Source organism: Epithele typhae, assembly GCF_022376455.1.
Source record: "Epithele typhae strain CBS 203.58 chromosome Unknown BXZ73scaffold_41, whole genome shotgun sequence".
NCBI lineage: Eukaryota > Fungi > Basidiomycota > Agaricomycetes > Polyporales > Epitheliaceae > Epithele > Epithele typhae.
In genome coordinates this window covers 327463-338706 of record NW_025954232.1, presented here as the reverse complement: position 1 = coordinate 338706, position 11244 = coordinate 327463, and the positions used below count along the sequence as shown (strand labels likewise).

The following is an 11244-nucleotide window of genomic DNA, read 5'->3' as shown; positions in this document are numbered from 1 at the left end:
CAGGCACAGTCGCCGTAGTTGTCCGAGAGGTGTTTGGCGACCTCGGTTTCGAGGCCGTACTGCCAAATTTGCGCATCAGTCTGCGTATGCGTCGTTGAATCCAGGGGAGGGGCTTACCCTCTGCACGAGCCCAATGAACATGTTCCGGCTCCAGCCATCGCTGCCGATCAGCCGCAGGTGCTCCGTGACGCACCCACGCTTGGTCCGGTCCTTGAGGTTGAACACCTCAATGGCCTTGTCTACCGTCTCCTCCGCCATCGCGCGGTAGGTCGTCCACTTCCCGCCCGCGATGGTAAGGAGGCCGCTCTCGCTGACGTGGATCATGTGATTGCGGACAAGGCCCTCGTGCTCGCCGCGTTGGGATTGCGCACGAGCGGGCGCAGTCCGGACCATGCACTGAGTACGTCACCACGGCGGACCCTGATGTCCGGGCTGAGGTATCGGCGGACCTCCTCGAGAATCCACCGGATCTCCTCCTCCTGCGCCCGAGGCGCCGTCGAAACTTCCGCGGGTGTGTCCGTGGTGCCTGCAATAGTGTTGCCTTGCCAAGGGAGGAAAAGATGACGCGACCATCCGAGGTAGCAGGGTCAAGCAAGCCCATTGTGCGGGGAGAGTAGTAGTTGGGGAGCGTGATGTGGGTTCCGGAGGAGGGCTGCACGATGGGCTTGTGGTCGGGGTTGTCCATAGTGAGCAAGGAGTCGGAGAAGGGGCCTGTCGCGTTGACGATCCCCTTCGCAGAGACGTTGAATTCCTTGCCGGTAAGGACATCGCGGACTTTCGCGCCGCTGAGCTTGCCATCCTTCTTGTCGAGAGAAGTGACTTGTACGTGGTTGGCAACCACCGCACCCTCCTTTACCGCGGTCATGATAAGAGCCATGTTCATTCGGAATCATTGTGTTGTCCTGGGCGGTCTTAAGGTTTTGACCAAGACAGATGAAAGCGTGTACTCACCATCATAGTAGACAAGTGCCCCAACCAAACCGTCCTGCTTGAGCATAGGGAACGCCTCAAGCGCCTTTCCCTTGCTCATAAGATAGGATGTTTCCATGTTCTCCTTTCCAGCCAATAAATCGTACATCTTGCAACCGGCCCAGTAGTATGGAACCTGCCAATACCTAGGAATAATATGAATCGCCAGGACAGTAGCATGATACAAGAACGAACGTACTTGTATATTGGCAGCATGATTGGCAGCATGCGGAGAGATAGGGTGCAGTCTGCAGAAAGATCTTGCGCTCGTGAAGAGCTTCGACTACGAGCTTGTATTGCTCATAATCGAGCTCCATGACAGCCTTCTGTAGATACCGCACTCCGCCATGGACAAGCTTTGGTGGACTTCGAAGAAGTTCCTGGAGAGCAAAACTTGAGTATACGCTCTCTCCGCATCCACTGTACACGCGCGAAACGCTCAGCGCGTCCATGACGATGCCCGCAGGCAAATGAGGAGCGACGCCTGACGAATTGGACGGAGGCGACACGGCGCAACCATCCCCCGTGTACGCGACATTCGAACCCGTGCCGAACGTATGCGGGCGGCGAGCAACGTCCGGGCGGTCCGCGATGAGAGCAGCAGGCCTCGGAGCATGATAACCGCGCCGGAGAACGTGCACATTCGCCGAAGATGCTCCCGCCCGCGCACTGGCCCCTCACGCATGTTCCCCACGACGATCGCGACACTCACCGGAGCTGAAGTCGTCCATCTCGACCAACGCGACCTTGAGGCCTCGGCTGGCCGCGTCCACGGCGACACCCGCGCCCGTCGCGCCTCCTCCAACGACGAGTAGGTCGAACTCCTGAGTCGGGTCCTGGCTCGAGAGCTTCAGCGCGTCAAGCATCTGCTGGCGCGAGGGCGGAGTCCATGGCGGGGGAGGTCTGCGGGTCTCCTTCGTGGATGGGGGATAGGTGGGCCCCGAGTTGAGGTAGTAGTACCCGCCCGCGGCGGAGAGAGCGGTGGCCCCAGAGGCCATCGCGAGGGTGCGGCGCGAGACGAGGCGGCGGAGCATGGCCTCCAACGCTCAGCAAAGAGCGGGTGGTAAGCGGGGGGTGTTAGCGATGGACGGACCATTTTTCTGGGCAAGGGGCCTTATGAGCCAGCTCCCATTTGTCTCGCATCCCGGACCGGGCCGCCGGGCCGCGTCGGGAGTGTAGCCTGCCACTAGTCGTTTTGGGGTCTCGTTTCGCGTTCATAGCCCAAGGCACAGGGCCCGGCTGGACGAGTGCTGGGTTGGTTCCTGTTCGTTCTGGACAAGAAGGGATAAAGTATCCGCTCTTCCGTTACCCCAGCCTCCTGCGCCATCCAAACCAAGGAGTGGAAATTCTTCCGAGGCTCATTCTCCTCGGTCGCCCCTTTGGCCAGCCTCGCTCGTTGTAGCCGGTCCGCCATCCAAGTCCTTTGGAGGAATTCTCCCGAACCTCGAGTCGCGTTTAGATGGTCAAGTTATCACACTGTGGTGAGTCCTACGACATTGACGGCTCCCGTGGCATATTCTGATCTTTTCGCTAGATAACCCTGGTGCGATGCTGCATTTCTCAACACTACAAGTACAAGGACTCGAATCAAGCCATCGGCCACTCCGAGAAGACCCCTTGCCCGAATCTGAAGAAGCTGATCGTCCGGCGTCACGACCGCGATGACGACCATCTTGTTTCCGGTCTTGAGCAGCGGGAACGGATTGGGGTTTCGAGTAGGAGGTTTTGGCGGGGACTGGCGACCAAGGCCATACCCACGTCCATGCTCTTGATGCGAGAGACTGGGGAGATCTATGCTCGTCAGTGCTGTAGGTTCAGGGGAGCCTTCTGCGGTTGCTGGGAGGAGGCGGCAGCAGCGGCCTTCTGCTGCGCGAAGGACATCCGCTTACGGGGACCGGAGGAGGTAGCACGGGAAGCTCGCCGAACAGGTCGGTGAGCTCAGTGAGTGACGGAACGGGGGTTGGTGCGTGCACTGGGATGGGTGGTGAAGGTGAGCACGGACATAACGGAAAGTCGCAAAAAAAAACTCACTTGACAACTACTACGGAGAAGTCGGGTTGTGGGGGTGCGGTCTTTTTGAACGGCGTCGAGGGCTTGTAGAGGTTGAAGAAGATCTGGTAGGGGGACGACAGAGAGTCGGCCGGTTTCTTCACGTGTAATGGGGCGCTGCTCCCAGACGGAAAGAACCGCATGGACTTGAAGAGGGTGTCTGCGGCAAACGTTGAGGATTATGGATCGATGTGCAGCAGAGCATGTGGCTTACTATGTGCAAGACCGTGGTGTAACCAGCTAACAGACCCAAGCGGCCGCCACCAATACGATTTCGGACGATTGGTCGCCCCAGGAATGATGCCAATGCGTTGTATATTCTCGCAAATATTGACAGTGACTGGAGGACTTCAAATTGAAGGGCGGAGGCGATGGATAGTCGGAGGAAGGGGAGTTCGTTCGAGTGACGACGTATCCCAACCTCTTTAGATATGCATAGACCTTGAAGGCATCATCGTTACTGCCGCACACAGCGTAGACGGTATAGATCCACATACCTGGTACTTCTCGAACGTTAAATCCTCAATCCCAATCATCTCCGCATACGCCTGCTGCACCGACATCGGCACTCCCTCCATGTCGTCCAGCAGCGGTGTTGAGGTAAAGGTAGGTCCGTGGGTCTCCAACAGTACATGGCGCCACGCTCGACCAAGTACAAGGCCTCCTCTGGGAGGAGCTCCAGTCGTTTTTGTGACTTGACGGTTCCATCCGGCCCCGGTTGCTCTTGCTGCAGAATGGCCGATACTCGCGAAGAGAATTCCCCTAGATACGGTGACGTGCGCCCGCTTGAGTTGTGGATACCATATCGCATGGCTCACGGACTTGCTGAAGGCCGCGATGAGCACGGGGCACAAACGGAAGACATAGGATAATACTCACTGGGAGATCGTGCGCGTCGCCTTCAGGGCGTCCAACATCGCACCGCGCGAGCGGTCTAGGACATGCTTTTGCAGATTCGACCCTCCTTGCGCAGAGGGCTCGAAATCTTTCTCGCCTCGTTTAGGAATGACCGGACGCGACGCAGCGAGTCCACTGGAAGAAAGAGCTTTAAACATGCTTCGGAGAACTCGCGCGTGCACACGCACGGGATTTTTGTCCAATCCGGACCCTGGTCTTCGTCTCCGACTCGGACTCGGACTGCTCGTCTTCCTCCTTTTCTTGGGATGGAACGGGCTTTGGTGCCGAGGAAGGAAATTCAGTGTGTCGTCCATTGCTGTAGGTTTCTCTGTGCAACGTAGGAAGGAGTGCGTACTGAGAGATGGAGGGAGTGGGGTATCGGAGTGACTCGCGAGCGGGAGGCTCGCCGCGGCTCGCGAGACAAACAAAACGCCGGGAGTCCCGCGCCGCGGTGGCACGCGACGAGTTGCGCCGACCGTCCTCCACTCGTCTTCCCCCTGCCATCTCCTTCTGCACACTGTGTGGATCCCGTCACCGGCTTAGCACTGAAGTGAACGCGCGAGCTCTTGCTCTTGCGCTGTTCCAGTGCCCCACGATGTCCACGAAATCCGGGCCGACGTTCTACCAGTCGCTGGTCGTACGTTCCATCACCGCTCGTCCTGTAACAGAATACTCTCTAACGCTTCATCAAGGCAGGGGGTGCGGCAGGCACAGCGGTTGACCTCTTGTTTTCCCCATCGACACAATCAAGACACGTCTGCAATCCTCGCAGGGCTTCGTGCGTGCGGGTGGATTCACTGGGGTGTACAAGGGGATCGGGAGTGTCGTAGTGGGGAGTGCACCTGGAGGTGAGTGCTCACTATGTTCGCGCCAGTATCCCGTTGACATGAATGTGCGCTGTCCAGCTGCTGTGTTCTTTTGCACGTATGACACGCTCAAGCGCACCCTCCCCATCTCTTCCGACTACGCGGCGGTCACCCACATGCTTGCCGCATCCATGGGTGAAGTGGTGCGTAGCGCATACTCGTCGACGTTCATGTGCTTACTGATGCAGCAGTTTGCGTCAGGCAGCCTGCTCAATACGTGTCCTACCGAAGTGATCAAGACGCGCGCCCAGACATCGTCCTATGGTGCCGCGGCCAAGTCTTCCTACGGAGCCGCGAAGCTCTTACTCTCGACGGAAGGCATTGCGGGGTTCTACAGGGGATTCGGGACAACTATCATGCGCGAGGTGAGATCGGATGTATACATGCATTGTGCATCGCGTTCAACTGTCAACAGATCCCGTTCACCTCGTTCCAGTTCCCGCTCTACGAGTGGCTGAAGCTGCGCCTTGCCAAGACTCTTCATAGACCTCTACATGCGCACGAGGCCGCCGTCTGCGGCAGCTTCGCGGGTGGCGTCGCTGCCGCCCTCACAACACCACTAGACGTTCTGAAGACTCGAGTCATGCTAGATATGCGGGTGGGTATTATTCGCTTCTATTCGCGACACAAAGTTGACGCGCTTGCTTACATAGGATCCGTCTAAGCACGGTTACCCCTCGGTCTTCACACGCTTCCAACAGATATACGTCAATGAGGGGCCAAAGGCACTGTTCGCTGGGATTATACCAAGGACACTCTGGATATCAGCCGGCGGCGCCATCTTCTTGGGGGTGTACGAATGGACAGTCCACACGCTTATGGGACGTTTGGACGCAGATTCGGATTAGATGTGTTTATACACTGCAGCATTCATGCCTTACACGCATAGAGACTAATAATCACTTCACTGCAGGAGACTTCAACTCTTACTCCGTTGTCGTGATCGTTCAGTGGGTACGACCGGGGAGATGATCCACCAGCTTCTCGACGTTCACTGTACGGCACCGTCGGTCAGCACCCCGCGTATGTACAAGCCCAGCAGGGTAAATCGACATACCCTTGATCTTCTCGCCCACAGACGCCTTGCGATTCTGGTTCGGCTTGAAGTCCCCGCTCGACTCCCACCTCGCAGTGTCGGTGGGGTCATGTGTGGGGCGCGTGCCCCCTGCGACCGTTCTGCGCAACACACCCGTCAGCCCTCAGTTCGCTGAGACGGCGAAAAGCTACGGACTCATGTCGTTCTGCTGCGCCTCGAGGAACGGGTCGAGCGGTGGCTGCTGTCCCTGCAGACCCGTCTGGCCGGCGTGGGGGCCAGTGTCCCCTGACCCTCGGTGGTGCGGGATCCAGGCTGAGGGCCGACGCGGAGGCCTTCCGAGTTGAAGCCGGGCAGGTTCGTGCCCTCGAACTCGTAGGGGCGATACGGCTCGTGTCCGGACATGGTTAGGTTACTGTAGGTTGTTCAGGTGGAGGGGAGTGGATGATGATGAGTAGTTGAAGAGGATGAAGTTGCTGCTAGGATGCAGAGGGGTGTTCTGGCCACTCCAAGCCAAGGAGCAGGGGGTTTATATACTCGACGGACTCAGTTCGATGAGGACGAGGCTCCAGGCGGGGAGACGCTGCGCTCTCCGAAGAACCGCAGAGAACCTTGTGCTTGACCTCATCGACCCCACCGCGACCCCGCTCGCTTGACGCGACAAAGAGTACCCGATCACGCAAGCAAGCTCTGGGAGCTGTGGGTGCACTGGGCGTGGGTGCTGGAGAGAGCATGTGCCGGGGTCATGGAGCCACATATGACGCACCCCCAGTTGTCACCGGTTCACCCCCTGTAGGACGCAATTGAAGAACCACTGTGGCGTTGAGACATTGAATTTGCACAGTATTGCATGAAGCTGTAAGCCCCATATAACGAGCACGCGGCCACCTTCCTCATCCTGCGAAGGCAAGGACAGCAAAACGACATTGTGATTGAGAGCATGTGAACGACTTGCGAGCAGATATACATCGTATGATAGACCACCAATATGCTTCTTATACCTTCCTCATCTAAGGGCCTTGTCCAGGGAATCCGAGAAATAGGAAAATGTGGGGCAGGGAGCACAGGGCCGTTCAATCCAGGTCGTCGGCTGGGTTGGAAACCGCAGAATCCGGCTGAGGGGACCTGCCGGGGCTTCGAGTGTCCCCCAGCTCATATACGCCATCGGGTGGAGAGCGCATAAGGGGACTTCCATGCAATCGGCCAAGCTCCTCGGTGTGACCAGGAGGTGAAGCTGCCAACTGCAGGTTCGGCAACGGCATTCGGGGAACCGACGGTGATGTTGTGCGGTTGAGCTATCTGATTGATTCGTACCGCCCTTAGCCAAGGAGGATATTGCGGGATGGGGACAGGGGAATGGGGGTCCGATCGCACGAAAGAAGGGGGTGCTGGGGGAAGAAACCCCACATTGCGGTAGGGATCAAACTCAGGGAGTGAGTGAACTGGCGGAGCGGGCGACACGTCTGCTGCTCGTCAGTGACTTGAAGATTTACAGAGGCAAAAGAACTCACATTCGGGCATTGTGACTGACGGTCGCTCTCGTGGGACGCCCTTCGCACGAGCCTGTTCTTCCCCTTGTACCCACTCAAGCAGAGTCTCCACCTTTGGCGGCTTCCAGGTACGTCCAGATCGTGACACCGGCCGAGAGGGCCCGGCTTCGGGAACATCTTGATACAACCGCAAAGTGAGCGAAGAAGGGTCGATGTCAAACCGGCATGTTGGGCAAGTCGTTTTCCTCGAGAGCCACGGGGATAGACAGTTCTTGTGGAAGAGATGTTTACCGGCACAGGGGAAGGCGAGAATGCAGTCCAACTGCGGCTCACGTGGAACGGGAGCTCCGAGTCTGTTTTGCAGGACTGCTTGGGCCTTGTGTTCATCCGCGGAGACTTCGAGCAGACCTTCCCGACAGATTGCGCACCCGTCCGCTGGCTCACCGTCATCTGTTCGAAGCACCTCGTACCGCTTGACCAGCTCCTCCGATGCCACCTCCATTCCGGCCATCAAACCTTCGCCCGTTCTGGATCCTCGTCGAATGCAGTTAGCCGGGAGGTGAACTCCGTGACGTCGAAAAATCCTCCCTCTGCTGAAATGATCAGTACAGTAGACGAACAAAAGCAGCGCATACAACTTACTGCCCTCTCCAACAGCGCTCGCGAGCTGAAGAAAGGCTCGTCGACGGCGTCGAAGGGCAAGTTCCTGCTCGCAGAGGGGTTGGAATCCATCGGTTGGCGGGAGGAACATCTCTTGCCACGTAATACCCTCGGAGTCATCGCCCTCCCCGTCGCTCCAGTCTCCGCCCTCCTCGTCTTCCCATTCGTCCGAGTCGCTAACGGTGGCCATGGAGGGCATAGAGCCATCATCGTCTTCGACGTCCTCCTCGTCTTCGTCCTCCGAGTCCGAGATGCTCTGGAGTGTCGGAAGACTGCTCGTGCTCTCTGCATCGGAGTCATGGCCATCGTCCGTCGCGGAAGGACGAGAGCCTGAACGCTGCACAGTAGTGCGAGGGGAGGAGGGAGCACGACCACCTTCCACATCCGGTCGGGGAGCGGAAGCATCGAGGGGCTCAGTTACAGGGGACTGTTGGCGGGTCGTGTTGGAGAAGAAAGAAGCGGGGATGGGGGAGTCGTCCGCTTCTAACGGCGGGGGCAAATCACCATCTTCGTCGTTAGTGTCAGCCGACGATGGCGAGGGGGAGCCACTGCGGCTAGGGGAACCGGAGGGCGTGTCGTCGTCGTCGTCGTCGTTCAACGGGGGCATATCGGCATAAGCATCGAGATCATGGTTGTGCGCAGCGTCGGTGGGGATGAAGTCGTGGGGGTGGAAGTCGGGATTTAGGAGCAGGTCGAGCAGGTTGCGCGGTTCTCCGCGCGGAGGAGCCTGCCCAGCGAGACGGCGCTGCTGCGCGAAAAGAGCGAGCCATGAGAGGTTGTCTGCCGCCCTTCGTTGGCCGTCCATGTTGAGGTGGCAGTAGAGGGAGGAGGAAGGGGGCGTGGCGGAGCGGATGCAGGAGGCAGCTGCAGCATGTACAACGTGACCGCGCGTGGCGCGGATGCACGGCGGCGATCCCAAAGCGATCCATTTCTATAAAATTCGAACTCCGAAAGGCTTGACTGTGGCTGAGGTGTGAGTTATTTCAAGCTCCGAAAAGCTTGGCGAGCCGGGGTTCGCGTCGCGCGCGACCTTACCGCGGTCGCCTTTCCAACCTGTCCCAAACCATCCGCGCCCGCGCCCTCGCCATGCCCCCAACATCGATATATCTGCAAAAAAGCATGCCTTCTGCATCGGTACATTCGGTCGCGAGACAACTCGCACATCTTCGAGCGGCCGGAACGGCTGCGCGCGGTCAATGTCGGGCTCGCGGCCGCCATCGCGCGCATGGAGGAAGGCGCGCCGACCAAACCCGCGCCCGCTAACGCCCCGCTCAGAACGGAGGAGGATGAAGATGAACTGACGAAGGCTCTCGAGAAGCTCCAGCTTTCGACGCCATGCGCGACCCAGCAGCCCGCGCGCGTGCCGGCTACCATTGTCCACAGTGGCGCAACTGTAGACATTCTGAACCACGCGGCAGTCAAGTTCGTGCATGGCGACATAGACGACGATGTGTATCTGAAGACTCTCAAGAAGTGGACGCAAGACAGCCACGACAAGATAAACCAGGGCGGTAGCGAGATCCCCGAGGGCTACAACCAAGGCGACTTGTACCGTGTGTTCTTCCGAACCTGTTGCTTTGCATTTACTCACTCTGCCAGGCCTACAGTTTGCCCAGGATCGTTGGACGCCATACAAGGTGCCCTTGGAACCATGTGTGAAGCTGTGGACAGCGTTGTTGGTTTGCCTAGCCCCGACACTCCTTCTCAAGCTTTCGTGGCCGTCCGTCCACCTGGGCACCATTGCGGAGAGGTGGGACGGCGTGCCCGCGTAATAGTAGTCCTGTATGTTCTGACATACACCATGCACAGGATACACCCTCAGGATTCTGCTTCGTCAACAATGTGGCCGTGGGTGCTGCTCACGGTGAGCCCCTGCAATTTTGAGATATCAGGCCCAATGTTGCTTAAGTATCCATAATCACAGCCTATCTCAAGTATAAGATTAACCGTGTTGTTGTCTTGGACATCGACTTGCATCATGGTGAGTTGGTAGGCAGCCTGGTGGAAGTCAGCTGACACGCTACAGGTAACGGCACACAAGCCATCGCATGGCAGATCAACGAGGAAACGTATCGCAAGCAGCTCGAAGGGGAAGCGGGTGCGCCTCACGAGCCCGGACTGCAAGTCTACTACGGCAGCATCCATGACATTTTATCTTACCCATGCGAAGACGGGAAGACGAGCTTGGTACAAGCAGCCTCGGTCTCTATCCATGGACCGCACGGGCAGCACATCGAGAATATTCATCTGTCGCCGTACACCTCTGAAGACGAATTCTGGGATAAGCTGTATGCAGGGCCCTACTCTCGCCTGCTACAGAAAGCAGGCGAATTCCTCGAGAACACCGGCAAGTCTTCGGATGACGTCTTGGTGTTCATCAGGTATGCTTCTCTTTTACCAGAGCTTCCCTCACTCACGCGTTTCCCAAAGCTGCGGCTTCGACGCGAGCGAGCACGAGCACCCTGGTATGTCGCGCCACGGACGCAAGGTACCCACATCATTCTACTACCGATTCGCACGCGACACCCGCGCATTTGCCTCGCGCTACGCCAACGGCCGCCTCATCAGCGTCCTCGAAGGTGGCTACAGCGACCGCGCGCTCGCCAGCGGCGCGATGGCCCACCTCGCCGGTTTCCTCGAAGACGATACGCACCCGGTGGACCCGACCTGGTGGAGTCGGGAGAACCTCATCGCGGTATGTGCAGCTCCAGGCGCGCTCGTCCGCATGCACTCATCGTACGCGTCCGTCGCCAGCTCGAGGCGGCTACCAAGAAGCGGCGGGGCGGCCGGCCGTCCAACACCACGCCCCCGGTCCCCTGGCTCGCGCGCACGGTCGAGCTCTTCGCGTCCATTGACGCCTCGCACACGCTCGCCCCCATCTCCCACCCCCGCGCGCCCATTGCTGCGTCAGACCGCACGTTGCGCGACAGGAAGCCTGCGCGAGCGAGTCCGGCGGCATCCCCGGGGAAGAAGATCGCCGCAAAGAAAGGGGCAGCGGCCGCCATCACGTTCACTGACGAAGAGAGCGATTCGGTCTCGACGGATGCGTCGGTCCCCGAGGAGGGTGGCGCGGCTCAGTCGGCCTCCAAGAAGCTGCCGAGGGTGATTTTGAAGCTGGGCCCACAGCCGAACGCCTGACAGTGCGGATTTTGGTTTGTTTGATGTTTGTCATATCATTATGCTACTCTATCGCGTTCTCTTGATTCAATTGTCCGAGAGGAGACCAAGTACCAGATTCCGTCCTGTACAGTGCAATGTTTCGAATACCAGATACCAGCTT

At 58.5% G+C, this 11244-nt stretch overlaps 6 protein-coding genes across 6 annotated transcripts; 2 read left to right on the top strand and 4 right to left on the bottom strand.

The window, feature by feature from the left end:
* Positions 1-75: 75 nt before the first annotated feature.
* Positions 76-2003, bottom strand: BXZ73DRAFT_103540 (uncharacterized protein; the record flags this gene model as incomplete). The annotated part of the gene is made up of 6 exons (XM_048015614.1): positions 76-348; positions 405-526; positions 571-819; positions 952-1115; positions 1169-1217; positions 1682-2003. 6 exons carry the CDS (start codon positions 2001-2003, stop codon positions 76-78), a joined length of 1179 nt encoding a protein of 392 aa, XP_047875748.1.
* A 904-nt stretch (positions 2004-2907) lies between these two features.
* On the bottom strand, positions 2908-3596 carry BXZ73DRAFT_103539 (uncharacterized protein; the record flags this gene model as incomplete). The annotated part of the gene is made up of 4 exons (XM_048015613.1): positions 2908-2941; positions 3001-3178; positions 3233-3338; positions 3516-3596. 4 exons carry the CDS (start codon positions 3594-3596, stop codon positions 2908-2910), a joined length of 399 nt encoding a protein of 132 aa, XP_047875747.1.
* Positions 3597-4510: 914 nt separating this feature from the next.
* Positions 4511-5629, top strand: BXZ73DRAFT_91259 (S-adenosylmethionine transporter; the record flags this gene model as incomplete). Its single annotated transcript, XM_048025916.1, has 7 exons — positions 4511-4576; positions 4667-4763; positions 4821-4924; positions 4983-5000; positions 5021-5146; positions 5197-5379; positions 5435-5629. The coding sequence occupies 7 exons, from the start codon at positions 4511-4513 to the stop codon at positions 5627-5629; spliced, it is 789 nt and encodes a 262-aa protein (XP_047875746.1).
* A 99-nt stretch (positions 5630-5728) lies between these two features.
* On the bottom strand, positions 5729-6219 carry BXZ73DRAFT_103537 (uncharacterized protein; the record flags this gene model as incomplete). The annotated part of the gene is made up of 4 exons (XM_048015612.1): positions 5729-5775; positions 5839-5946; positions 6013-6076; positions 6142-6219. The coding sequence occupies 4 exons, from the start codon at positions 6217-6219 to the stop codon at positions 5729-5731; spliced, it is 297 nt and encodes a 98-aa protein (XP_047875745.1).
* Positions 6220-7133: 914 nt separating this feature from the next.
* Positions 7134-8769, bottom strand: BXZ73DRAFT_79235 (uncharacterized protein; the record flags this gene model as incomplete). The annotated part of the gene is made up of 5 exons (XM_048023044.1): positions 7134-7294; positions 7326-7481; positions 7638-7800; positions 7821-7894; positions 7947-8769. The coding sequence occupies 5 exons, from the start codon at positions 8767-8769 to the stop codon at positions 7134-7136; spliced, it is 1377 nt and encodes a 458-aa protein (XP_047875744.1).
* Positions 8770-9050: 281 nt separating this feature from the next.
* Positions 9051-11102, top strand: BXZ73DRAFT_103535 (Arginase/deacetylase; the record flags this gene model as incomplete). The annotated part of the gene is made up of 8 exons (XM_048015611.1): positions 9051-9098; positions 9136-9517; positions 9572-9714; positions 9774-9828; positions 9889-9945; positions 9991-10345; positions 10395-10659; positions 10719-11102. The coding sequence occupies 8 exons, from the start codon at positions 9051-9053 to the stop codon at positions 11100-11102; spliced, it is 1689 nt and encodes a 562-aa protein (XP_047875743.1).
* Positions 11103-11244: the final 142 nt, after the last annotated feature.